This window comes from Oncorhynchus tshawytscha, linkage group LG10 (genome assembly GCF_018296145.1).
Source record: "Oncorhynchus tshawytscha isolate Ot180627B linkage group LG10, Otsh_v2.0, whole genome shotgun sequence".
NCBI classification, from domain to species: domain Eukaryota; kingdom Metazoa; phylum Chordata; class Actinopteri; order Salmoniformes; family Salmonidae; genus Oncorhynchus; species Oncorhynchus tshawytscha.
The window spans coordinates 55,185,524-55,213,220 of record NC_056438.1 but is presented as its reverse complement, the minus strand read 5'-3'; the positions used below and the strand labels follow the sequence as shown (position 1 = coordinate 55,213,220).

At 41.9% G+C, this 27,697-nt stretch overlaps 1 protein-coding gene across 7 annotated transcripts in view; it reads right to left on the bottom strand.

The window, feature by feature from the left end:
* The window catches only part of LOC112260455 (astrotactin-1), a 268,710-nt gene that overhangs the window by 36,167 nt on the left and 204,846 nt on the right, over window positions 1-27,697 (bottom strand). For all 7 annotated transcript variants that reach the window (XM_024435582.2, XM_024435584.2, XM_024435583.2 and 4 more), the window contains 3 exons: window positions 27,537-27,670; window positions 27,249-27,400; window positions 1,162-1,297 (listed from right to left, as the gene is read on the bottom strand). In XM_024435582.2, coding sequence (XP_024291350.1) covers window positions 1,162-1,297; window positions 27,249-27,400; window positions 27,537-27,670 — 422 coding nt within the window. The remainder of the gene's footprint in view (window positions 1-1,161; window positions 1,298-27,248; window positions 27,401-27,536; window positions 27,671-27,697) is intronic.

Genomic DNA, 27,697 nt, shown 5'->3' with positions numbered 1-27,697 from the left:
AAAATAATTGTTATATTGATTGTATGATGTGATACTGGGTGTACGCTACACTTGTATGAATGGACAAACATTGCGTGACTAAGGTTACTTGAGTTCCCTGAACCTCTTTACTGGTCTGGACTCTTTTTAGGCCCGAGGTACAGGACATTTCTGGAGGAACCAGAACTCATTGTGTTATTATTATATGTGTGTGTAATCATTTATGTTGGAAATACAACCCACGCAAAAGAATACAGTTGTTTTTGAAGTTCTTTCCAATGTTTTAAGGGTTTATGAAAAGTTTATTTCCATCCTGACTTTTACATAAGTCGTTTGTGTTCGTGTAGACTTGACGGACCAGATGGGACTCATTCCCTCCCAAACCAAAAGGAGAAACCAATATTTTCTCTGGTAGGCACAACCTACCTGGCACCCCTATAAATAATAACCTCAAGTCAAAACCGTTACATAGTGCACATTTTGTCAAGGACAAGGTCTTCTCTGTCATGTTTGTCTGTGCACCTAATCTCTTGATCTTATGATTCTTGTTTCTGCTATTAGCATTAAGTGCTACGTTGACGCACTTTCAAGCTGTTCCAAAGTATGAGCTACTTCCCTAACTGTCTGAACCATATTTAAAACACTTGTCTTTAAGTAGTACATGCACATGACAGAGGAGTGATTCCAGGCTCTCCCCTTCACAAACTGGTTGTTGTTCCCTTCATGTAGACTGTTTCCATTGGATAACACCTACATGACTTACACATCCATGGAACATCCAGGGAAGTTGGCTTAGGCCAAGGACAGTGCTTCCCTCAGCGCAATAGACAGCAGAGTTGTAATACAGTATAAAAGTTATAGGAAATATGCTTACCCAGGTTCTGTCTTTACTCTCAGAAGATTTGCTAGCTAGTTTGACATGATCCAGTAACCCATCTTCATATTCTGCAATTTGTCAAATTTCACATTTTCCTTTTTCACTTTTTTGTTGTGGTCTTTTTCTAAAATATCTTACATTCAAGTCACTGCTTGCTAAATCAAGCTTGAAGGAGGCAAGCAATGCATTTACAAGTTAGTTGTGTACTGTATATTTGACATTATCTGAGTGGTGATAATGATGATATAGTATTTTCCTTTTGTAACACAAGAGAAACACCCATTGCTAATGGTACAGTAACTTACATGTAAGTGGTGTCTGGCTCCAGGCAGCGAATGATCATGCTGACGGAGGAGGTCAGGAGGTCAGGGATATCCCCAAGCATCACACACGGAGACTTGGCCCCAGACAGGATATCATCCACAAAGCTCAACATTGTCTCTGTATGGGAGGAAAACCCATTCATCAAATAATCACTGACATCAAGAGAGGAAATGTCCACCAACAAACATCACAAATATTCATTCATTGCAACAGCTACCATATTTGAGTAGACCTTCAAATAACCAGCCAGAAATGGAAATTGAGATGCTTTAACCCACATGAATCAATTATTCTAAGCCATAGGCTAATATCTAAGGCTTTTACATTCAGTTTGGGGCACTTTAGGAACATGTACAGTATGTGTACCGTCAGCCACCAACATAAGGTTTTCACAGATCTTAGCTCAACTAATATGCCATGCTTGTTCTAATTAAGGAGAGGCAGGAAAGGTGTTTTCCCTATGCATTTTAGCTCACTGGGAAAGACATTCTCTCAAGTGGTCACTCTGTATGTCCTCTCTGAATCCTGCTCAAACCATATGGGTAACAAACTGGTAAAAACATTGGGTTAGGTGCCAGTGAAAACATCACAGAGAAAACAAAAGACTGTACCAGCTGTCACTGAGAAATATTTATCTTGCACAGAGGAACGTGTTTTTAAAAACAAAAAGATTCAAATTAAAAGTGACATTGTGAAATATTTAAGTTCACCATACTGGGACTTATTGCTTGATTGATAATTTCCCATGCCTTCTCACACTCCTCTCTCGTTTGGATGGTCCATGTGGTGAATCCAGACGTAATTGGGGACCCGATATGAAAAACTCTCAGCCATCTTCAGCACCTGTCCGATCCATTAACAATTGGAGTGAAATATATTGGCTAGAGGGACCAAGTCTGCAAAACTGACTGTAAAACCTCAGAAGGTGAGACAACCCATAATTCACTTCAAACTTTTTGGCACAGTGATTTCTCCCAGCAATCAAAGAAACCTAATGTAAACAACAACAGCTGAATGACAAGCACTTAACGTTTGTCCTTAAAGGAAAAGCTGTCTCAAACATCATGGTTCTTTAAACGAGTCAATTTTAAAAGTAGTATTGGCAAGATACAGTACTATAACGCACAATGTACTGTAGGAGTGTATTATATTTATATATAATCTACAGTACCAGTCAAAAGTTTGGACACACCTACTCATTCCAGTTTTTTAAATGTTTTTTAAAACTATTTTCTACATTGTAAAATAATAGTGAAGACATCAAAACTATGAAATAACAGAAATGGAATCATGTAGTAACCATTTTTTTTTAAACAGATAAAAATATATTTTATATTTGAGATTCTTCAAAGTATTCTTCAAAGTAGCCACCTTTTGCCTTGATGAAAGCTTTGCAAACTCTTGGCATTCTCTCAACCAGATTCATGATATAGTCACCTGGATTGCATTTCATTTTACTGCTGTGCCTTGTTAAAAGTTCATTTGTGACTCACCACCTGGATTCGGTCTTATGTAGCAAAATTTGAAATGGTGTTTTTTACATTATATAAAAGTAGACATTCAGAGCTACAAAATGGTTAATCATACATTGCATTTGAGGAGCAATGGGAAAGTAATTCTGCTTTGAAATTTGATGAACTTGTAAACTCACTTTTGAGAAAATCACCTTTGAATGTTTTGCTATCTAGTGAAGAGCATTTCTTAATCTACACCCATTCAGCATCGTTCACACCCCCACCTTAAGTTTTAGCCCCACTCATCACGTTTCGCTCTCGCAGCGCACACGTGATGCTCTGGCCGATGATTTGTTTACTTTTGGATAACATGAAAACAGCCAAACAAGTTCTGCTGGCAACAATTTCATTATGCTTTTTTTGCAGATGTTTACAGACTCCGGGCATATTCAACGGGTGTTGTACACACGTCACGTAACGTTAGCAAACGAGCCAGCCAGCCAACGTTAGCTAGTTAAATAATAAAAAGTACCAAAAATGCCAATGTGCTGGGAGCTAACCAACAATTTCCAATGTTTGCTAGCTAACATTAGGCTCTAACTAGAACAGCACAAGGCTCTGGGAGACGAATAATAACATCAGCAAGGGATCCAGCCAGCTAACGTTAGCTAGCTAGCTAACAGTACACTTTAGCTTCAGACATATAGCTTGCTAGCTAGGTAAACAATGTACTTAGCTAAGTAAACAAAGTGCAAGTTCACACACACGTCACAAAGCATTAGCTAACAAGCCAGACAGCTAACGTTAGCTAGTCAAACAACAATAAACAGTGCCAACAATGCCAAAGTGCTGGGAGCAAACCAACCATGTTTAATGTTAGTGAGTTAACATTAGGCTCTAAATAGAACAGCAAACGGCTCTGGGAATAATATCAGCTAGCCAGCCAGCTACCGTTAGCTTGAAATGAAACCACTTTCTTCCAAAATTAGAAACGTTTTCAGATATTACAAGTTAACGTTAGCTAGGTAACGCTAGACTATCTTACCTGTATACATCACCGTGCATGGACGCATCTCCCTGTCAGGAATGCCATGCCACGATTGCCCTTAGTTTGAAGATGAAATCCAGAGACACTTGTTTACTCCATCTCCATCATACTCTAATTCCACTGATTCCACAACAACAATAAAAAAATGTTTAAAGCAGCGTTCGACAGGATTACCAACACAGACTGACAAGCTTCTATGGCAGACCAATCTGAACTCCTCTCTCGGCATGTCCAGCCCACTCATTATCTCAGCCAATCATGGCTAGTGGGAAGGTTGCTAACTTTTTCTGTGGCTTAACCTGTTGAGTGTGGGGGGCAGTATTTTGATGTTTGGATGAAAAACGTACCCAAATTAAACAGCCTATTTCTCAGGCCCAGAATCTAGAATATGCATACAGCTTAGGATAGAAAACACTTTAAATTTTCCAAAACTGTCAAAATATTGTCTGTGAGTATAACAGAACTGATGTTACAGGCGAAAGCCTGAGAAAAATCCAATCCGGAAGTGACTCATCTTTTGAAAGCCCTGCGTTCCGATGCGTCCCTATTGAGCTGTGAATGCCCTATCAACCAGCTTACGCTTTCTACGTATTCCCCAAGGTGTCTACAGCATTGTGACGTAGTTTTACTGATTTGTGTTGAAGAATACCTGTAGGCGGCATCATTGCGCAAATGGTCACCTGATGTTCCCAGAGAAATTCTCGAGTAAAATACAGAGGTAGCCATTATTCCAATCGCTTCTACTGAGAAACCAATTGTCCCGGTTGATATATTATCGAATAGATATTTGAAAAACACCTTGAGGATTGATTATAAACAACGTTTGCCATGTTTCGGTCGATATTATGGAGCTAATTTGGAATATTTTTCGGCGTTGTCGTGACCGCAATTTCCCGTCAATTTCTCAGCCAAACGTGAAGAACAAAAGGAGCTATTTTGCCTACAAAAATAATATTTGGGGAAAAAATGAACTTTGGCCATCTACCTGGGAGACTCGTGAGTGAAAACATCTGAAGTTCATCAAAGGTAAACGATTTAATTTGATTGCTTTTCTGATTTTCGTGACAAGGTTGCCTGGTGCTAGCAAGGCATAATGCTATGCTAGGCTATCGATAAACTTACACAAATGCTTGTCTAGCTTTGGCTGTAAAGCATATTTTGACAATCTGAGATGACAGGTTGATTAACAAAAGGCTAAGCTGTGTTCCACTATATTTCACTTGTGATTTTCATGAATAGGAATATTTTCTAGGAAGATTTATGTCCGTTGCGTTATGCTAATTAGTGTCAGATGATGACAACCGTCCCGTTTACGGGATGGGGTGTCCCTAGAGGTTAAATATTTTTGTAATTTAATTTGAATTTGGCGCTCTGTAATTCAGAGGTGGTTGACGAAAATTATCCCGCTAACAGGATGAGTGCATCAAGAAGTTAACCAACGAGGCTCGTAATTTAACAATTTTATCGTATTTACAGATGAAAGTTCACATGTTTAAGAAGGCATTTCTGCCAAATGCATTTTGATAAATATATATATTTTTTACTTTCACATGGAGCTCCTGTTAAGTCGTGACATGCGACATACACCTAGTTTCTTGAATCGGGTCACATTTGTGGAATTTATTTCCTTCTTAATGCGCTTGAGCCAATCAGTTGTGAAGTGACAAGGTAGGGGTGGTATACAGAAGATAGCACTATTTGGTAAAAGACAAAGTCCATATTATGGCAAGAACAGCTCAAATCAACAAAGAAAAACGACAGTCCATCATTACTTGAAGACTTAAAGGACAGTCAATCCGGAAAATTTCAAGAACATTGAAAATATCTTCAAGTGCAGTCGCAAAAACCATCAAGCACTATGACGAAACTGGCTCTTCTGAGGACTGCTACAGGAAAGGAAGATGCATAATTACCTCTGCTGCAGAGGATAAGTTCATTAGAGTTCCCAGCCTCAGAAATTGCAGCCCAAATAAATGCTTCAGAGTTCAAGTAACAGACACATCTCAACATCAACTGTTCAGAGGAGACTGCGTGAATCAGGCCTTCATTATCAAATTGCTACAAGGAAAACACTATTAAAGGACACCAATAATAATAAGAGACTTGCTTGGGCCAAGAAACACGTGCAATGGACATTAGACCAGTGGAAATCTGTCCTTTGATGTGATGAGTCAAAATTAGAGATTTGGTTCCAACCGCCGTGTCTTTATAAGTAGGTGAACGGATGATCTCTGCATGTGTGGTTCCCACCGTGAAGCATGGAGGAGGAGCTGTAATGGTGTGGGGGTGCTTTGCTGGTGAACCTGTCTGTGATTTATTTAGAATTCAAGGCACACTTAACCAGCGTGGCTACCACAGCATTCTGCAGCGATAACCCATCCCACCTGGTTTGCTCTTATTCCCACTATCATTTGTTTTTCAACAGGACTATGACCCAACACACCTCCAGGCTGTGTAAGGGCTATTTGACCAAGAAGGTGAGTGAGGGAGTGCTGCATCAGATGACCTGGCCTCCACAATCACCTGACCTCAACCCAATTGAGATGGTTTGGGATGAGTTTGACAGCAGAGTGACGGTAAAAGCAGCCAACAAATGCTCAGCATATGTGGGAACTTCTTCAAGACTGGAAAAGCATTCCAGGTGAAGCTGGTTGAGAGAATGCCAAGAGTGTGCAAAGCTGTCATCAGGTGGATACTTAGAAAAATCTCAAATATATTTAGATTTGTTTGACACTTTTTTGGTTACTACATGATTCCTTGTGATATTTAATCGTTTTGATGTCTTCACTATTATTGTACAATGTTGAAAATAGTAAAAATAAAGAAAAACCCATGAATGAGTAGGTGTGTCCAAACTTTTGACTGGTACTGTATATACACTACCATTCAAAGGTATGGGGTCACTTAGAAATGTCCTTGCTTTTTAAAGAAAAGCCAATTGTTTTTGTTTGTCCATTAAAATAACATCAAATTGATCAGAAATACATTGTAGACACTGTTAATATTGTAGCTGGAAACAGAGATGGACAGAGGCCTGTAAAGACCAATGCCGGAGATGAGAAGCAGGTACGGGGAGTTGAACATTTAATGCAGAAAAGACAGGTATAGGACGGGAACACCGTCAGCACATGGGTATACAAAGACATACAAACATTAAAGCAGAAGTAGGGAACAGAGCGGGGAACCAGACATGTATATAGGGAAGGTAATGACAGAGGTGATTGAGTCCAGGTGAGTCCAATAATCACTGTTGCGCGTGACAGGGGGAAGGCAGGTGTGCGTAATGACGATGGCAGGAGTGCCCAATGCTGGGGAGCCTGGCGCCCTCGAGCACAAGGAGGAGCGGGAGCAGGCATGACAGAGGCCCATTATCAGCAATCATCACTCCTGTGTTCCAATGGCACGTTGTGTTAGCTAATCCAAGTTTATCATTTTAAAAGGCTTATTGATCATTAGAAACCCTTTCACAATTATGTTAGCACAGCTGAAAACTGTGTCCGGATTAAAGAAGCAATAAAACTGGCCTGCTTTAGACTAGTTGAGTATCTGGAGTATCAGCATTTGTGGGCTGGATTACAGGATCAAAATGGCCAGAAACAAATAACTTTCTTCTGAAACTCGTCAGTCTATTCTTGTTCTGAGAAATGAAGGCTATTCCACACGGGAAATTGGCAAGAAACTGAAGATCTCATACTACTCCCTTCACAGAACAGAGCAAACTGTCTCTAAACACAATAGAGAGAGGAGTGCGAGGCCCCGCTGCACAACTGAGCAAGAGAACAAGTACATTAGTGTCAAGTTTGAGTCCATATAACTTATTATGTAACTTAATTTTTACTCCTGAACTTATTTAGACTTGCCATAACAAAGGGGTACAATTATTGACTCAAGACATCAGGGTTTCATGATAAATTAATTTGTAAACATTTACAAAAACATGAATCCACTTTTGACATTACGGGGTATTGTGTGTAGGCCAGTGACAGAAACATCTCAATTTAATACATGTTATATTTAGGCTGTAACACAACCAAATGTGGAAAAAGTCAAGGGGTGTGAAAACATTCTGAAGGCACTGTAAGAAGCAGACACATCCACACCAATTCGATATTGCTTTCCGTAGTCAAGCACAAACTGAATTCCATGGGCCTGTCTGGCCCCAGGACCTAGTTTCCCAAACTCAGCCCTGAGTGCACATTTTGCTTTTTGTCCTGGCACTACACTGCTGATTCAAATAATCAAAGCTTGATGAGGAGTTTGATACTTGAATCAGCTGTGTAGTGCTAGGGCAAAAACCAAAACGTGCACCCAGAGCCCCAGGAACGATTTTTTGGAAACCCTGTGTTAGGCTATAGCACACATTCAACCTCCAGGAAAGAACAATACAATAAGCCTACAACAGATGTGTCGTGCCGTGGGGTAAAAATGAATGAATGCGCAATGGTCATTGCCAAAGAACAGGCAGAACCTAATCCGAAATTCTATATATTATCAAAAAGAAGAGGTTCTAAGGTACACAACCCTGAAAAAACTGTCTTTCAACACTCAAATTGAGCACATGAAACCTGTTTCAAATTATCACTGAGAAGTAGGCTAACTGTTCCAGACATGAGATCATCTCACTTCGCACACGAAAGCATCACTTCGCACTGGCAATTTTTTAAATTTCAATTGTTATATTTCATTATATTCTTACAATAAAATAGTTTAGACTTTCCTGTGATAAGGGCATAGCAATATAAGAGTGCCTTGTATTCTATAACAAACAAGGATATGCCACTGCATAACCATAATCACAGTAAAATAGGCTATATTAATCTCAGAATAGGCTATTCTATTCATTCGAAAATACTGTTTTTAATTTCCTAATATGGCTTTATTAGACTGTTTAAAATATACAAAAGGCATCATTGGCTGCTTCTTGTATAGGCCTACTTTATGTCCTGTTCTACTAAATAGGCTACACATCTGGCCAACTAGCCTATTTTCTCCTCATCGATTTCATGTCCTTCTCAATTGGCCGACGAGACAATAAAGGCAATATTGTTCTATTTCTTAGTAATTCTTAGTATTTTCTTAGCAATGACAAAGCTTTGAGCACAGGCGATTGATTGACAGTTTATTCTCTGATTTGTTATCACAGATGGAAGTGCATTTTAGTAATGTTTCATGTCTGTTTAAAAAAATATATAGTTCATTTTTTGGTACATATCAATTAATTGAGGAACTCAAAAACAAAAGAAAATAAACTTTTCATTGAGCAGTGTGCAGTACAAGGGGGCTGATGGGCAGTCAAGGGTTATTGAGTAACGGACTGGACCAATCATCGACAGCTGTGAATGACCTGTCTTTTATTTAATTCGGTGGCAGGTTAATTCTCAGATTTGTTGAAATTTAAGACATGTTTTTATGCATTTAAAAAATTTATTAATTTTATTTTTGGTAGGCTAGGCTACTCTATTATTAAATGAAATAATGGTACATTGAAAAGGGGGACCCTCAAGAGGCCCCTGAGCTGTAGGACTGTGTCAGTGTTGATATCCATGGCTAACTCAGAATACATTGTGCAAAAAGAGAGGACATAGTGACAGACACAGCTGTACAGTACATAGATTATTAAAATAAGCAAAACAAGCTTAGACAAATTCTAGGTTTTAATTAATCATAGTATACACTGAACAAAAATATAAATGCAACATGCAACAATTTCAAAGATTTACTGAGTTACAGATTTCACTCTTCAATGGCTGTGCAAAGCTGCTGGATATTGTCGGGAACTGGAAAACGCTGTCGTACACGTTGATCCCAAACATGGGATCGTTGATCCCAAGCATCCCAAACATGCTCAATGGGTGACGTGTCTGGACATGCAGGCCATGGAAAAAAGGGGACATTTTCAGCTTCCAGGAATAACGTGGCATTATTATGCTGAAACGTGAGGTGATGGGGGAAGATGAATGACCGACACAACAATTCAAATATCCATCAATAAAATGCAATTGTGTTTGTTGTCCATAGCTTGTTGCCCATACCATATCCCCACCGCCACCATGGAGCACTCTGTTCCCAATATTGACATCAGCAAACCGCTTGCCCACACAACGTCAGTTGAAACCAGGATTCATCTGTGAAGAGCACACCTCTCCAGCATGCCAGAGGCCATCAAAAGTAAGCATTTGCCCACTGAAGTCGGTTACAACGTCAAACTGTAGTAAGGTCAAGATCCTAGTGAGGATGACGAGCATGCAAATGAGCTTCCCTGAGACTGTTTCTGACAGTTTGTGCAGAAATGTTTTGATCGTGCAAGCCCACTGTTTCATCAGCTGTCTGGGTGGCTCATCTCAGACCATCTTGCAAGTGAAGAAGCCGGATGTGGAGGCCCTGGGCTGGCATGGTTACATGGTCTGCGGTTGTGAGGCCGGTTGGACGTACTACCAAATCCTCTAAAATGACGTTGGTGGCGGCTTATGGTAGCGAAATGAATATTCAATGCTCTGGCAACAGCTCAAGTGAACATTCCTGCAGCCAACATGTAGATGTCCTAAGTCTGTTAGGCCATCTACTTTGTGCATGACACAAGTAATTCTTCCAAAAATTGATTGCAGACAGATTATTTCACTTAGAATTCACTGAATCACAATTCCAGTGGGTCAGAAGTTTACATACACTGTGCATTGACTGTGCATGTAAACGGCTTGGAAAATTCCAGAAAATTATTTAATGGCTTTAGAAGCTTCTGATAGGCTAATTGACATCATTTGAGTCAATTGGAGGTGTACCTGTGGATGTATTTCAAGGCCTACCTTTAAACTCAGTGCCTCTTTTCTTGACATCATGGGAAAATCAAAAGAAATCAGCCAAGACCTCAAAAACAATTGTAGACCTCCACAAGTCTGGTTCATCCTTGGGAGCAACTTCCAATTGATACCTGAAGGTACCACGTTCATCTGTACAAATAATAGTATGCAAGTATAAACACCATGGAATCACGCAGCCATCATACCGCTCAGGAAGGAGATGCGTACTTTGGTGCGAGAAGTGCAAATCAATCCCAGAACAACAGCAAAGGACCTTGTGAAGATGCTGGAGGAAACAGGTACAAAAGTACCTAAATCCACAGTAAAACAAGTCCTATATCGACATATCCTGAAAGGCCACTCAGCAAGGAAGAAGACACTGCTCCAAAACCGCCATAAAAAAGCCAGACTACGGTTTGCACCTGCACATGGGGACAAAGATTATAGTTTTTGGAGAAATGTCCCCTGGTCTGATGAAACAAAAATATAACTGTTTTGCCATGCCAATCGTTATGTTTGGAGGAAAAAGGGGGAGGCTTGCAAGTCGAAGATCACCATCCCAACCGTGAAGCACGTGGGTGGCAGCATCATGTTGTGGGGGTGCTTTGCTGCAGGAGGAACTAGTGCACTTCACAAAATAGATGGCATCATGAGGCGGGAAAATTATGTGGATATATTGAAGCAACATCTCAAGACATCAGTTCACCAAGTTAAAGCTTGGTCGCAAATGGGTCTTCCAAATGGACAATGACACCAAGCATACTTCCAAAGTTGGGGAAAAATGTCTTAAGGACAACAAAGTCAGGGTTCTGACCTCAATCCTATAGAAACTTTGTGGGCAGAACTGAAAAAGCATGTGCGAGCAAGGAGGCCTAAAAACCTGACTCAGTTACACCAGCTCTGTCAGGAGGAATGGGCCAAAATTCACCCAACTTATTGTGGGAAGCTTGTGGAAGGCTACCTGAAACGTTTGACCCAAGTTAAACAATTTAAAGGCAATGCTACCAAATGCTAATTGAATGTATGTATACTTCTGACCCACTGGGAATGTGATGAAAGAAATAATAGCTGAAATAAATCATTCTACTATTATTCTGACATTTCACATTCTTAAAATAAAGTGGTGATCCTAACTAACCTAAGACAGGGAATTTTTACAAGGATTAAATGTCAGGTGTTACTTTCCCCAGTTTCCGTGTTTTGGTTTTGTATATGTGTTTCAGGATGGGTTACTGAAATTCCCCCCAAGCAGCTGATTGGTCGGCCACGTCAATTATTGGAGAGTTGACCCCGCCCCCTCGTCAGGATACAGCTGTATCCCATTAGACCCCTTTTCCAGCTATTTTAGCCAGTGTTCTGTTGCTCAGAAGCGAGCTGAGGGTGATAGTCTCTGTTGGTTGTTTCTTAGAAAGAGCTTATTGTTATATCCTGTATTGCTTGTGGCTCAGAGAGAGCTTCTTGTATGTCCTGTGTTGGTTGTTGCGCAGGTTGTTGCCAGTATTTGTAGCCGGTCCTACTAAAGTGTGTCAATGACAAAATGACTGTTTTTGATTATAGAAAGTGTTTGTATTATTCTGTTTCATTTGTTCCCAGGGGGGAGGGGGAAGGCACCTAGGGAGTGCTTAGGCAAAAGGCCTGCGGGCATACATAACCCGTAGTATTTACTGTCTATACACACTAGGTAAGACCTGGGTGGACCACCCCCTGTATTTTTGCTAGTGCACCAGGTGGTGCTAAGGTAGGTAGGTAGGTAGGTAGGTAGGTAGGTAGGTAGATAGGTAGGTAGGAGAGGGGGCTTTGATATTTACTTTCTTTGCTTCTGTCCAGCCCCTTTTCCCCAAAATTACCATGTGACGGAATAAATTCCCTGTAAACGGTACTCATATCTGCCTTTGTCATCCTTGCTCGCACCTACAATCCCATACCTCTTTCACTCCACGAGTTGTTGAGTTGTAGCAGGGTGTTGCGTTCCCTCTCCCTAGAGGCTTACGTAACATCAGGAATGATGAAAAACTGAGTTTAAATGTATTTGGCTATGTAAACTTCCGACTTCAACTGTATCTTGGCAAAGACGAAACATTTTAGAGAAATGTTTTTTGTACATTTGGAACATTTCTGGGATAACTTATTTCAGCTTATGAAACATGGGATCAACACTTTACATGTTGTATTTATATACATGTGTATTTATACATTTTGCCATGTTTTATAGCGTTAAATAAGGTTTATTTGGTACATCCTTGTTGTCATTGGTAGGCCCTGGGTCAGTTGCACCCTTAGCCCCACAGCAGCCCTACTTCTGGGTGCAACCCATGAATAGATTGATGAACAAGCATCACGAGAGATGGAGTTTACTTTGGCACATTAGATATCAGTATTATGGTCCTGGAGAATTTGAAATGTTTTCACTTCTGTAGTGTCACATTTAATCTCCAACTCCAGGTCTCAATCATCACATTAACATAAACAATGATTCTGCTAAGGTGCAGATTCTGAACTTGACACTGTCTGCAATTCTTTGATGAAAGTGAGTGATTTTAAAGGGAATGACAGAGTGAAAAACCTTAAACCTGTCACACACAGACACTCTTTTGTTCAATAAACAGGAAAGAAATGTAACCTGAAAATGATCTGATCCATCGCATAAATTCCCATAACCAAAACAACTGCTAGGTACCAGCAGATTTGGCAGGTCCGTAAAGACTCAACAAACAACATCTGGATCTTGTTGTCTACTTTGACGAACAGAAGGCAAGAGATGGACAACAGTTTCTAAAGCATTGCTTCTTGGCACTTCCCAGTGAAAAATGATTAACCGACTTGTTCTCCAACAGAACGTATTGTCTTTTTCAGAGCAATAGAGGAAATAAAGCCCTATTTGAAGTGGGGTAGGAGGGGGTGAAGAGTGAAGTTTCTTGGAGAGAGGGAGGAAGAACACTTCAATCTGTGTATACTTTCTCAGAAAAAAGCCTTTGATAAGAACACTGCCTCTGCCATTTACGTCATAGAACCGCTTGCGATTTATACTGCATTACTTTCAATTATGGCCTTAGAGATGGGATAAATCATCTGTTCTTGAAATCGGGCAAAAGGGCAAATTTCAATATGGAATCGAAGCTGATAGCACTTGAACTTGTGTGTTCCAAAGCTGAATCTGAGATTTGCCAAACCCCAAATACGATGTCCAAAAAGCATTCAAAATGGCAATTTACACTGTTGGATCGCATTACAAAGATGAAACTCAGTTGATTTTTGATTAATGACAATGTATTAATCATACATTTTGGGATGCATAACATAATGCATAATGTTTTTAGGGTCCCACTTTCTGTAAAAGTGATTTTTGGTTGAGGAGAGAAAAAAAACATTTCATGAAGCTCATGAGCTCGGTAGTGATTATTATTCGCTATGCTCTTCTGCACTCAGCGGTCCCGTTCTGTAAACTTGTGTGGCCTACCACATCGCGGCTGAGCCGTTGTTGCTCCTAGACATTTCCACTTCACAATAACAGCACTTACAGTTGACTGGAGCAGCTCTAGCAGGGCAGACATTTTACGAACTGACTTTGGAAAGATGGCATCCTATGACGGTGCCACGTTAAGTCACTGAGCTCTTCTACTGCCAATGTTGGTCTTTGGAGATTTCATGGCTGTGTGCTCTATTTTATACAACAGGTGTGGTTGAAATAGCCAAATCCACTCATTTGAAGGGGTATCCACATACGTTTGTGTAGTGTATGCTTATGATAATCCTTTCAATCCAGTTCTAAGAACAGTTAGAGATAATTGTCTTTCCTCTAGCTCCAAAATTCCTGCCATGCATAGAGCCTCACCACACCACACTAGCATTAATTATGTTTCTGAGTGGCTGCAACAGCAGTCCGTACCATTTTCTAATGGTCTCCCCAGATGTTAGGATGGTGGGCCTGACATCTGTGTGTTTTTTTCATGACTTTTGTTTGCATGTAACACATGGTTGTTTGATGGTGCGGTCCAACTCCCCCTCTGCTGTGGGGACGCCCTCGTCTCTTGGCTCTCCTAATATCCCTTCTGGACCACAGACTTTCAACTTCATTTGTAAAGTAAATATTTGTCTGGGAATCGAGTGTGGTGTTGCCACTTGTCAGAGCTCAGCTTGAAAGTGATTATGAGCTCAAGGGTTGTTTTTGTGGCATTGCTATGTTTGACATCTCTCGCCTCATCAACGTTTGTTGTTTGTTGTGATTACCATTTTGCAGTAAACTAGACCATCATGACTAAACTTAAATAGACAAAATCAGATGTGTTACATCTGGTCTGGAGCCACAACATGGGTGGCAATAATGGACGGTAGTGGAGAGTTTCATTGAACCAAGCAGTCTTCAATTTTGTTAAATTATAGGCTTGTACAATTCACCATGTAAAGCTTATTGGAAAGGGCATTCAAAGTCTGAGGACATGAGTTTTCCTGTCTTGAGTCTGGGATTAAAGCCACTGTTTACATATTGTAAATTGATATAAAGGTGGCAGTAACCCCGGGTAAAGTTCCAGATGTGGCTGAGGCTTCGAGCCACATGGGCATATGCCATCTGGGCCACACTTGAAGGATAGGAAACACAAAATCACTAGACTGGACTTTATAGGAAGGTGAGTTCCTTCCACGCTGTACAGCCAAAGCCAGACGCACTTCATTTTCACAAGATTAATGTATACATTAGATCCATGACCATATGTCATAACACTGTGTGCTTCAATAAAGACCTTAGCCCCTTGAACTCTGTCTGAGTTTGACCCTGCTCAGGTGTGGGGACAGTTTCTATGCTACTCACAGCTGGACTTTTGCTCTCTGGGTATGTGTGGGTCTATGAAGCCACCTAGAGACTGTGCCAGCTTCCGTGATGGACCTGCCCTGGCACCTGACCTTGCCCAACAGATGAGGTGAGCTCATCGGCCGCCAAAGCGCTCGGTGGAAACATTCATCCCTTTCAGGAGCTCTCCTTGCTCTATTGTCCTACCAGGGAGGAAGTGTGGCACATGGGTGTGAGTAATCTGTTTACGGATTGGATGTCATGTCCCACTGACCCCTGAATAAACCCTGTCGTTATTGGGTGATCTCAGGGAGTTTGGCCCGTGTGTGATGACTAAAAGCAGACTTCCGATTTAGTCAACTTAAACATCTGGGAGAGGGCTATGATGTCATGTTGTGTGCCTGAATTACATTATGTATAAGATTAGCACACAACCAGCCCCTGTCCAGAGGGTCGGACAACAATCATTAGCTATGATATATTATACAGTATGCATCTAGCTACAATATAGGGTCATGTAATTCAAGGCGAAGGGAAGCACGAAAGTGACCAGTACAATGTGAGGAACACCCCATTGCTTTGTGTAAATGAAGGAAAAGGTTGTCCAAGTTCTCTTTTGAAAAAAGGAAAAAAATCCCCCATATGTTTCTTGAGTCTCTACAAAATGAGGGATAAAAGATTGTGTAGTCATATTTTTGACATTCCATGGAATCTGTTCCGATCATTCCAGTAAACACTGCATAGAAGCTGTTTTGAATCACATTCAAATCCAGGCCTAACAGAGATGAAGGGTTTAAGTCCACAAGACCAAAAAAAAATAAAAAATGTCTTCCCTTCCAGTAAGTCTTAGCCCTTGCAATAGCACCTCATCGATCACTTTTTCACAGTCCCACATTTGGACTTGATATAATATGTTATTTTGGTTGTAATCGGCCACATCATTTAGATGTCGGGGTTTGGGATGAGCAGTATAGCCTGAAGAGAGGGGAAGCCATGAACGACCTATAAATAAACTGGAGAGGGAAAGTCAATATCCCCTTTGGATATGGATGAATGACTCTAAAGACTGAGGGCCATATAGCGCAATCAGACAAGAGGATCTGTGTAAAGACACATTATGTGAAATGTCAATAACTCTTGTTGAAATGTATCACTGTGTGGCACTGTATCAACTGGATAACTTGGGATATGCAACAGGTGCAAAACACATCAGATTATTCATCATCAATCTAAAACAGAAAAATGTTTTGATCGATAAAAAACACGCCAATCTGTATATCTCGGTTAATTTTATTCTGGTTGGTGGTGCAAAGTAATCAATGTCACTTTCAATTAATACTGAATTAAACCTGTTCACATCAAGACAGGCTAGATGACATTATATTGGAACCAAAATATATTATGCACTTGTATTCAAGTCCAATACTTCATTATACAAATAGACCTATAGAGATGGTTATTTAATCCCGTGCAACATAAAGGGTTTTCGCCAAACAAAAGGCATACGTTAGAAGTGTAGCTATAAGATTAAATCCTATTACGTTATGGACAGGGTTCTACATAGAACACAAAAGGGTTCTACCTCGAACCAAAATGGGTTCTTTAAAGGGTTCCCTATGGGGACAGCCGAAGAAACATGTTCTCGATAACACCTGTTCTCGATAACACCTCGAGGTTCTCGATAACACCTGTAAAACAGAGAGCACATTTCCAGAGGGAAGAGGCCCAGAGAGTTTTAGTAGGTTCATCTGAAGGTTATTTACCACATGATTTTTGGGGTTTAATCTGACAGGTGACTGAGTGCTTAAATCAGAACCACTCGTTATGACAATGTTTCTTTCAAATCAAATTTTATTGGTCACATACACATGGTTAGCAGATGTTATTGCGAGTGTAGCAAAATGCTTCTAGATCCGACAGTGCAGCAGTATCTAACAACAAAACCTAATATCTAACAAATTCCACAACAAAACCTAATACACACAATCTAGTAAAGGAATGGGATAAGAATATATAAGTATAAAATATATGGATGAGCAGTGACAGAGCGGCTGAGATGCAATAGATTGTGAAGGATACAGTATATACATATGAGATGAGTAAAGTCGCATTATTATTAAAGTGACTTGTGTTCCATTTATCAAGTTGGTAGGTAGGCAGCTGCCTCTGTGCTAATGGTGGCTATTTTACAATCTGATGGCCTTGAAATAGAAGCTGTTTTTCAATCTCTGTCCCAGCTTTGATGCACCTTTACTGACCTTGCCTTCTGGATGGAAGTGGGGTGAACAGGCAGTGCCTCGGGTGGTTATTGTCCTTGATTATCTTTTTTGCCTTCCTGTGACATCGGGTGCTGTAGATGTCCTGGAGGGCAGATAGTTTGCCCCCGGTGATGCGTTGGGCAGACCGCACCACCCTCTGGAACGCCTTGCAGTTGTGAGAAGGTGCAGTTGCCGTACCAAGCAGTGATAAAACCTGACAGGATACTCTCAATTGTGCATCTTTAAAAGTTAGTGAGGGTTTTTGGTGACAAGACACATTTTTTTCAGCCTCCCGAGGTTGAAGAGGTGCTGTTGCGCCTTCTTCACCACAGTCTGTATGCGTGAACCATTTCAGTTTGTCGGTGATATGTACACCGAGGAACTTAACCTCTCACTCAATGGAGAAGGTGGAAAGTTTTATCTTCCTGACACCCACATTCTGAGGGCCCTCACCTCTTCCCTGTAGGCTGCCTCGTCGTTGTTGGTAATCAAGCCTACTACTGTTGTGTCGTCTGCAAACTTGATAGAGTTGGAGGTGTGCATAGCCACGCAATCGTGGGTGAACAGGGAGTACAGGAGAGGGCTGAGAACGCACCCTTTTGGGGCCCCAGTGTTGAGGATCAGTGGAGTGGAGATGTTGTTTCCTACCTTCACCACCTGTGGGCGGCCTGTCAGGAAGTCAAGGACCCAGTTGCACAGGGCGGGGTCGAGACCCAGGGTCTCAAGCTTAATGACGAGTTTGGAGGGTACTATGGTGTTAAATGCTGAGCTGTAGTCAATGAACAGCATTCTTACATAGGTATTCCTCTTGTCCAGATGGGATAGCGCAGTCTGCAGTGTGATGGCGATTGCATCGTCTGTGGACCTATTTGGGCGGTAAGCAAATTGAAGTGGGTCTAGGGTGACAGGTAGGGTGGAGGTGATATGATCCTTGACTAGTCTCTCAAAGCACTTCATGATGACAGAAGTGAGTGCTACGGGGCGATAGTCATTTAGTTCAGTTACCTTAGCTTTCTTGGGATCAGGAACAATGGTGGTCATGTTGAAGCATGTAGGGACAGCAGACTGGGATAAGGTTTGATTAAATATGTGCATAAACCCGCCAGCTAGCTGGTCTGCGCATGCTCTGAGGATGTGGCTAGGGATGCCGTCTGTTAACACGTTTAAATGTTTTACTCACATTGGCCATGGAGAAGGAGAGGCCACAGCCCTTGGTAGCGAGCCTCATCGGTGGCACTGTATGGTCGTCAAAGTGTGCAAAGAAGTTGTTTAATTTGTCTGGAAGCAAGAATTCGATGTCCACGACAGGGATGGTTTTATTTTTGTAATCCGTGATTATCTTTAGACCCTGCCACATACATCTCGTTTTTAAGCTGTTGAATGGTGACTCCACTTTGTCTCCATACTGACACTTTGCTTGTTTGATTGCTTTACGGAGGGAGTAACTACACGGTTTGTATTCATTCACATTTCCAGTCGCCTTGCCATGATTAAATCAAATCAAATCAAATCAAATTTTATTTGTCACATACACATGGTTAGCAGATGTTAATGCGAGTGTAGTGAAATGCTTGTGCTTCTAGTTCCGACAATGCAGTAATAACGAACAAGTAATCTAACTAACAATTCCAAAAAACTACTGTCTTATACACAGTGTAAGGGGATAAAGAATATGTACATAAGGATATATGAATGAGTGATGGTACAGAGCAGCATAGGCAAGATACAGTAGATGATATCGAGTACAGTATATACATATGAGATGAGTATGTAAACCAAGTGGCATAGTTAAAGTGGCTAGTGATACATGTATTACATAAGGATGCAGTCGATGATATAGAGTACAGTATCTACGTATGCATATGAGATGAATAATGTAGGGTAAGTAACATTATATAAGGTAGCATTGTTTAAAGTGGCTAGTGATATATTTACATCATTTCCCATCAATTCCCATTATTAAAGTGGCTGGAGTAGAGTCAGTGTCATTGACAGTGTGTTGGCAGTAGCCACTCAATGTTAGTGGTGGCTGTTTAACAGTCTGATGGCCTTGAGATAGAAGCTGTTTTTCAGTCTCTCGGTCCCAGCTTTGATGCACCTGTACTGACCTCGCCTTCTGGATGACAGCGGGGTGAACAGGCAGTGGCTCGGGTGGTTGATGTCCTTGATGATCTTTATGGCCTTCCTGTAGCATCGGGTGGTGTAGGTGTCCTGGAGGGCAGGTAGTTTGCCCCCGGTGATGCGTTGTGCAGACCTCACTACCCTCTGGAGAGCCTTACGGTTGAGGGCGGTGCAGTTGCCATACCAGGCGGTGATACAGCCCGCCAGGATGCTCTCGATTGTGCATCTGTAGAAGTTTGTGAGTGCTTTTGGTGACAAGCCGAATTTCTTCAGCCTCCTGAGGTTGAAGAGGCGCTGCTGCGCCTTCTTCACGATGCTGTCTGTGTGAGTGGACCAATTCAGTTTGTCTGTGATGTGTATGCCGAGGAACTTAAAACTTGCTACCCTCTCCACTACTGTTCCATCGATGTGGATGGGGGTGTTCCCTCTGCTGTTTCCTGAAGTCCACAATCATCTCCTTAGTTTTGTTGACGTTGAGTGTGAGGTTATTTTCCTGACACCACACTCCGAGGGCCCTCACCTCCTCCCTGTAGGCCGTCTCGTCGTTGTTGGTAATCAAGCCTACCACTGTTGTGTCGTCCGCAAACTTGATGATTGAGTTGGAGGCGTGCGTGGCCACGCAGTCGTGGGTGAACAGGGAGTACAGGAGAGGGCTCAGAACGCACCCTTGTGGGGCCCCAGTGTTGAGGATCAACGGGGAGGAGATGTTGTTGCCTACCCTCACCACCTGGGGGCGGCCCGTCAGGAAGTCCAGTACCCAGTTGCACAGGGCGGGGTCGAGACCCAGGGTCTTGAGCTTGATGACGAGCTTGGAGGGTACTATGGTGTTGAATGCCGACCTGTAGTCGATGAACAGCATTCTCACATAGGTATTCCTCTTGTCCAGATGGGTTAGGGCAGTGTGCAGTGTGGTTGAGATTGCATCGTCTGTGGACCTATTTGGGCGGTAAGCAAATTGGAGTGGGTCTAGGGTGTCAGGTAGGGTGGAGGTGATATGGTCCTTGACTAGTCTCTCAAAGCACTACATGATGACAGATGTGAGTGCTACGGGCGGTAGTCGTTTAGCTCAGTTACCTTAGCTTTCTTGGGAACAGGAACAATGGTGGCCCTCTTGAAGCATGTGGGAACAGCAGACTGGTATAGGGATTGATTGAATATGTCCGTAAACACACCGGCCAGCTGGTCTGCGCATGCTCTGAGGGCGCGGCTGGGGATGCCGTCTGGGCCTGCAGCCTTGCGAGGGTTAACACGTTTAAATGTCTTACTCACTTCGGCTGCAGTGAAGGAGAGACCGCATGTTTTCGTTGCAGGCCATGTCAGTGGCACTGTATTGTCCTCAAAGCGGGCAAAAAAGTTATTTAGTCTGCTTGGGAGCAAGACATCCTGGTCCGTGACTGGGCTGGGTTTCTTCCTGTAGTCCGTGATTGACTGTAGACCCTGCCACATGCCTCTTGTGTCTGAGCCGTTGAATTGAGATTCTACTTTGTCTCTGTACTGGCGCTTAACTTGTTTGATAGCCTTGCGGAGGGAATAGCTGCACTGTTTGTATTCAGTCATGTTACCAGACACCTTGCCCTGATTAAAAGCAGTGGTTCGCGCCTTCAGTTTCACACGAATGCTGCCATCAATCCACGGTTTCTGGTTGGGAATGTTTTAATCGTTGCTATGGGAACGACATCTTCAACGCACGTTCTAATGAACTCGCACACCGAATCAGCGTATTCGTCAATGTTGTTGTCTGACGCAATACGAAACATCTCCCAGTCCACGTGATGGAAGCAGTCTTGGAGTGTGGAGTCAGCTTGGTCAGACCAGCGTTGGACAGACTTCAGCGTGGGAGCTTCTTGTTTTAGTTTCTGTCTGTAGGCAGGGATCAACAAAATGGAGTCGTGGTCAGCTTTTCCGAAAGGGGGGCGGGGCAGGGCCTTATATGCGTCGCGGAAGTTAGAGTAACAATGATCCAGGGGCTTTCCACCCCTGGTTGCGCAATCGATATGCTGATAAAATTTAGGGTGTCTTGTTTTCAGATTAGCCTTGTTAAAATCCCCAGCTACAATGAATGCAGCCTCCGGATAAATCGTTTCCAGTTTGCAGAGAGTTAAATAAAGTTTGTTCAGAGCCATCGATGTGTCTGCTTGGGGGGGATATATACGGCTGTGATTATAATTGAAGAGAATTCTCTTGGTAGATAATGCGGTCTACATTTGACTGTGAGGAATTCTAAATCAGGTGAACAGAAGGATTTGAGTTCCTGTATGTTTCTTTCATCACACCATGTCACGTTAGTCATAAGGCATATGCCCCCGCCCCTCTTCTTACCAGAAAGATGTTTGTTTCTGTCGGCGCGATGCGTGGAGAAACCCGCTGGCTGCACCGCTTCGGATAGCGTCTCTCCAGTTAGCCATGTTTCCGTGAAGCAGAGAACGTTACAGTCTCTGATGTCCCTCTGGAATGCTACCCTTGCTCGGATTTCATCAACCTTGTTGTCAAGAGACTGGACATTGGCAAGAAGAATGCTAGGGAGTGGTGCACGGTGTGCCCGTCTCCGGAGTCTGACCAGAAGACCGCTTCGTTTCCCTCTTTTTCTGAGTTGTTTTTTTGGGTCGCTGCATGTAATCCACTCCGTTGCACTGGTTGTAAGGCAGAACACAGGATCCGCATCGCGAAAAACATATTCTTGGCCGTACTGATGGAGAGTTGACGCTGATCTTATATTCAGTAGTTCTTCTCGGCTGTATGTAATGAAACCTAAGATGACCTGGGGTACTAGTGTAAGAAATAACACGTAAAAAAAACAAAAAACTGCATAGTTTCCTAGGAACGCGAAGCGAGGCGGCCATCTCTGTCGGCGCCGGAAGTACAAGATTAAATACGGTGTTAGTGATTTCAGTTTTGCACGAATGCTGCCATCATTCCGCAGTTTCTGGTTAGGGAAGGTTCTAATAGTCACAGTGGGTACAACATCTTCTATACACTTCCTTATAAACTAAACGAGTCAGCGTATACATCAATGTTATTATCTAAGGCTACCCGGAACATATCCCAGTCCACATGATCAAAGCAATCTTGAATTGTGGAATCCGATTGGTCAGACCAGCGTTGGATAGACCTAGGTCAGATTTGCCAAAAGGAGGGCGGGGGAGGGCCTTGTATGCATCGTGGAAGTTAGAGTAGCAATAGTCGAGCGTGTTACTCGCTCGAGTACAGCAATCAATATGCTGATAGAATTTAGGTAGCCTAGATCTAAAATTAGCATTGTTAAAATCCCCAGCTACAATAAATGCAGCCTCAGGATATATGGTTTCCAGTTTGCATAAAGTCCAGTGAAGTTCCTTGATGGCCATCTTGGTATCCTCTTGCAGGGGGATATACACGGCTGTGACGATAACCGAGGAGAGTTCTCTTGGGAGATAATACAGTAATTTCATTGTGAGGAATTCTAGGTCAGGTGAAGAAAAGGACTGGAGTTCCTGTTTGTTACAATTACACCATGAATCGTTAATCATGAAACATACACCCCCGCCCTTCTTCTTACCAAAGAGATGTTTATTCCAGTTGGTGCGATGCACTGAAAATCCCGTTGGTTGTATGGACTCCGACAGCATGTCCCCAGCTAGCTATGTTTCCGTGAAACAGAGTATGTTACAATCCCGGATATCTCTGGAAAGCAACTCTTGCCCTGATTTCGTCGACTTTGTTAACTAGGGACTGGACATTAGCGAGTAATACACACGGAAGCGGTGGGTGGTGTGCGTGCATCTGAAGCCTCATTTAGAAGACCTCATTTCCGTCACCCTCTCCTCCGGCGGCGTTGTTTTGGGTCGGCCTCTGGAATCAGTTCAAATGCCCTTGGAGGTGCAGACAAAGGATACGCTTTGGGAAAGTCGTTTTCCTGGTCGTAGTGCTGGTAAATTGATGTCTCTCTGATGTCCAATAGTTCTTCCCGGTTGTATGTAATAAAAGTTCTGGGCTAACAAAATAAGAAATACATTTAAAAAAATCTACTGCACAGTTTCCTAAGGACTAGAAGCGAAGCTGCCGGCTTCTCTATCGGCGCCATCTTGATGACCAGATATCTTTCCTCTGCTCCTAGGTGGTCCAAGATCTGTAGCCTACTGTCTGCAGAGCTCCATTCCACCACCTATATTAGACATTTGGCAGGGTAGCCAAGTGGTTAGAGCGTTGGACTAGTAACCGGAAGGTTGCTAGTTCAAATCCCCGAGATGACAAGGTACAAATCTGTCGTTCTGCCCCTGAACAGGCAGTTAACCAACTGTTCCTAGGCTGTCATTGAAAATAAGAATTTGTTCTTAACCGACTTGCCTAGTTAAATAAAGGTAAAATTATTATTATTATTTTTTAAATTCAAGGTGTGTGCTTTGAAGCAATCAATCCAGTAATCATTCCATAAAGATTTGAAAACACTTATAGTTTTGAGCCATGTGTATTTTATGGGCCATTTTCAGTATGTTAGCCTAATCAGTTTCATCTGTCAATAGTTTTTTGTCATCATATGTTTGCCAGAAAAGCAACCTATTTCAAGCTTAAAATTGTATGCTAGAAGTGAATCCAGGGCGGGCTGAAGGGCCATTGCTCGGGAAACAAGCTGAGACTGCACAGGACTCCCCAGCTAACCTGTTGGTGAAAACAACCAGTCCATGATGGTAATTACAGCAACTTGAATCAGAAAAGCCAATAGGACATGTGTGGAAGCAGTCCACTTATCCCTTGCTAGAAAAGCACTCGTCCAGAGTTTGCTAGAATGGGACTTGCTTATGATTGCAAAAATACCATAATCTTCATAATCTTCAGTAATGTTTTCTATGGCAAGCTATGATAGCTTCGGTAATATATACTTGAATAACTTTAAAAAGAATATTCATATATACAGTTGGTCGTGAGTTTACATACACCTTAGGCAAATACATTTAAACTCAGTTTCACAATTCCTGACATTTAATCGTAGTAAAAATTCACTGTCTTAGGTCAGTTAGGATCACCACTTTATTTTAAGAATGAAATGGAAGAATAATAGTAGAGTGATTTATTTCAGCTTTTATTTCATTCATCACATTCCCAGTGGGTCAGAAGTTTACATACAATCAATTCATATTTGGTAGCACTACCTTTAAAATTGGGTCAAATGTTTCAGGTAGCCTTCCACAAGCTTCCCACAATAAGTTGGGTGAATTCCTCTTGACAGAGCTGATGTAACTGAGGTTTGTAGGCCTCCTTGCTCGTACATGCTTTTTCAGTTCTGACCACAAATTTTCTACAGGATTGAGGTCAGGGCTTTGTGATGGCAACTCCAATACCTTGACTTTGTTGTCCTTAAGCCATTTTTCCACAACTTTGGGAGTATTGTTGTAGTCATTGTCCATTTGGACCCATTTGCAACCAAGCTTTAACTTCCTGACCGATGTCTTGAGATGTTTCTTCAATATATACACATAATTTTCTCCCCCATGATGCCATCTATTTTGTGAAGTGCAGCCGTCCCTCCTGCAGCAAAGCACCCTCACAACATGATGCTGCCACCCCCTTGCTTCACGGTTGGGATGTTGTTCTTCGGATTGCAAGCCTACCCCTTTTTCCTCAACATAACGATGGTCATTATGGCCAAACAGTTCTATTTTTGTTTCATCAGACCAGAGGAAATTTCTCCAAAAAGTACAATCTTTGTCCCCGCAAACCGTAGTCTGGCTTTTTATGGCAGTTTTGGATCAGTGGCTTCTTCCTTGCTGAGCGGCCTTTCAGGTTATGTGGATATAGGTCTTGTTTTACTGTGGATATAGATACTTTTGTACGTGTTTCCTCCAGCATCTTCACAAGGAACTTTGCTGTTGTTCTGGGATTGATTTGCACTTTTCACACCAAAGTACGTTCATCTCTAGGAGACAGAATGCGTCTCCTTCCTGAGCGGTATGACGGCTGCGTGGTCCCATGGTGTTTATACTTGCATACTATTGTTTGTACAGATGAACATGGTACCTTCAGGCATTTGGAAATTGCTCCCAAGGATGAACCTGGCTTGTGTGGTCTACAATTGTTTTTCTGAGGTCTTGGCTCATTTCTTTAGATTTTCCCATGATGTCAAGCAAAGAGGCACAGAGTTTGATAGGTAGGCCTTAAAATACATCCACAGGTACACCTCCAATTGAATCAATTTATGTCAATTAGCATATCAGAAGCTTCTAAAGCCATGACATAATTTCCTGGAATTTTCCAAGCTGTTTGAAGGCACAGTGAAGTTAGTATGTAAACTTCTGACTTCAACTGTACATAGTATTAATTTATTATATCTGTATCCATATTTTCCACAAGTTTCTAGTAGATAGACCATATTGTTCAAAAGAAAATAGCCTCTAATTAATGAAAAAAAAGCACCTAATCAAAAATGCCATTATTTTCAATTAACTCTGCAATTCTTCCAACTATTGACTCAGCCTCCAGTATTTATGCTGCAGTAGTTTATGTGTCGGGGGCTGGGGTCAGTTTGTTATATCTGGAGTACTTCTCCTGTCCTATTCGGTGTCCTGTGTGTATCTAAGTGTGCGTTCTCTAATTCTCTCCTTCTCTCTTTCTTTCTCTCTCTCGGAGGACCTGAGCCCTAGGACCTGAGCTCCAGGACTACCTGACATGATGACTCCTTGCTGTCCCCAGTCCACCTGGCCATGCTGCTGCTCCAGTTTCAACTTCCACCTGACTGTGCTGCTGCTCCAGTTTCAACTGTTCTGCCTTATTATTATTCGACCATGCTGGTCATTTATGAACATTTGAACATCTTGGCCATGTTCTGTTATAATCTCCACCCGGCACAGCCAGAAGAGGACTGGCCACCCCACATAGCCTGGTTCCTCTCTAGGTTTCTTCCTAGGTTTTGGCCTTTCTAGGGAGTTTTTCCTAGCCACCGTGCTTCTACACCTGCATTGCTTGCTGTTTGGGGTTTTAGGCTGGGTTTCTGTACAGCACTTTGAGATATCAGCTGATGTACGAAGGGCTATATAAATAAATTTGATTTGATTTGATTTGATTTTTGACTTTTTCACAACTGCCACCCTTTTGATGCCAAAACATTCACACCAATTCCATATTGACATACTAAAATACATAAAAGTTTGTAAATAAATTCATATATTTAAAGGGTATTTCATTCTGAAACCCTCATATTAAACACCAATGACATTCAAAGTTTATATTTAGGATGTTTTTATCTTAAAATCATCTTATTTAATTATTTGATATACTTTTCTCTGTGTGATGAAGTGACCGATGAAGATGATTCAGCACTAGAACATGTGTGATGCACTCCACTACTTTGCACATTTAGTATTTGGTAAATCTAGAAATCTAAAATGCAGACCACACTCTTGTTAGCATTGACCACCATCTTGTGGTTTTATGCAAAACTACAATAATAACAAATGTAAATCATTAATATAAGAATCTGGAATTTTGCTGTGGTAACATATAGTTAGAGGTTCCCTTCCCTTGCCTCAACATTTTAGCAACCATGCACGGCTATTTCTGTATTTATACATGGACATACTGTATGAAATGAACATAAATACCATAAATCCTCAACTGAAACAGAAGGGATGTACCTGTCTCCATTTTGGAGTGGTCTGTCCTCTCTGTCACTTTCTCCTGGCTAATGAGGTAATCCACGATCCGCACCCCGATTGGTGGCTCAGTGTGATTCCATTCCACGATGACCAATGAACTGCTGGGCTCATAGGAGTGAGACAACCTGAGCCTGGGAGAAAATAAAAAGAGTTACACCTAACTAACTCAGAAAATCATGACAAGACAAGCTCATCTTTAGATATCAATTCATACAATCTTACTTGTGTTTATCAAGTCGAGTAGACAAATTGTTTTGAGTGACTCACCTAGGCTGAGGGAGAGGGGCACATGTTGGCAGTCCATCCGTCCCGAATGCACTTGAGTCACAACGGCACCAGTCATCGATTACGTCACCTTTCCCAGAACACCACAGCATGCTCATCATGGCCTCCTGCAGTGCCTGCAAAGAGACAGGAGGATGGAGCAA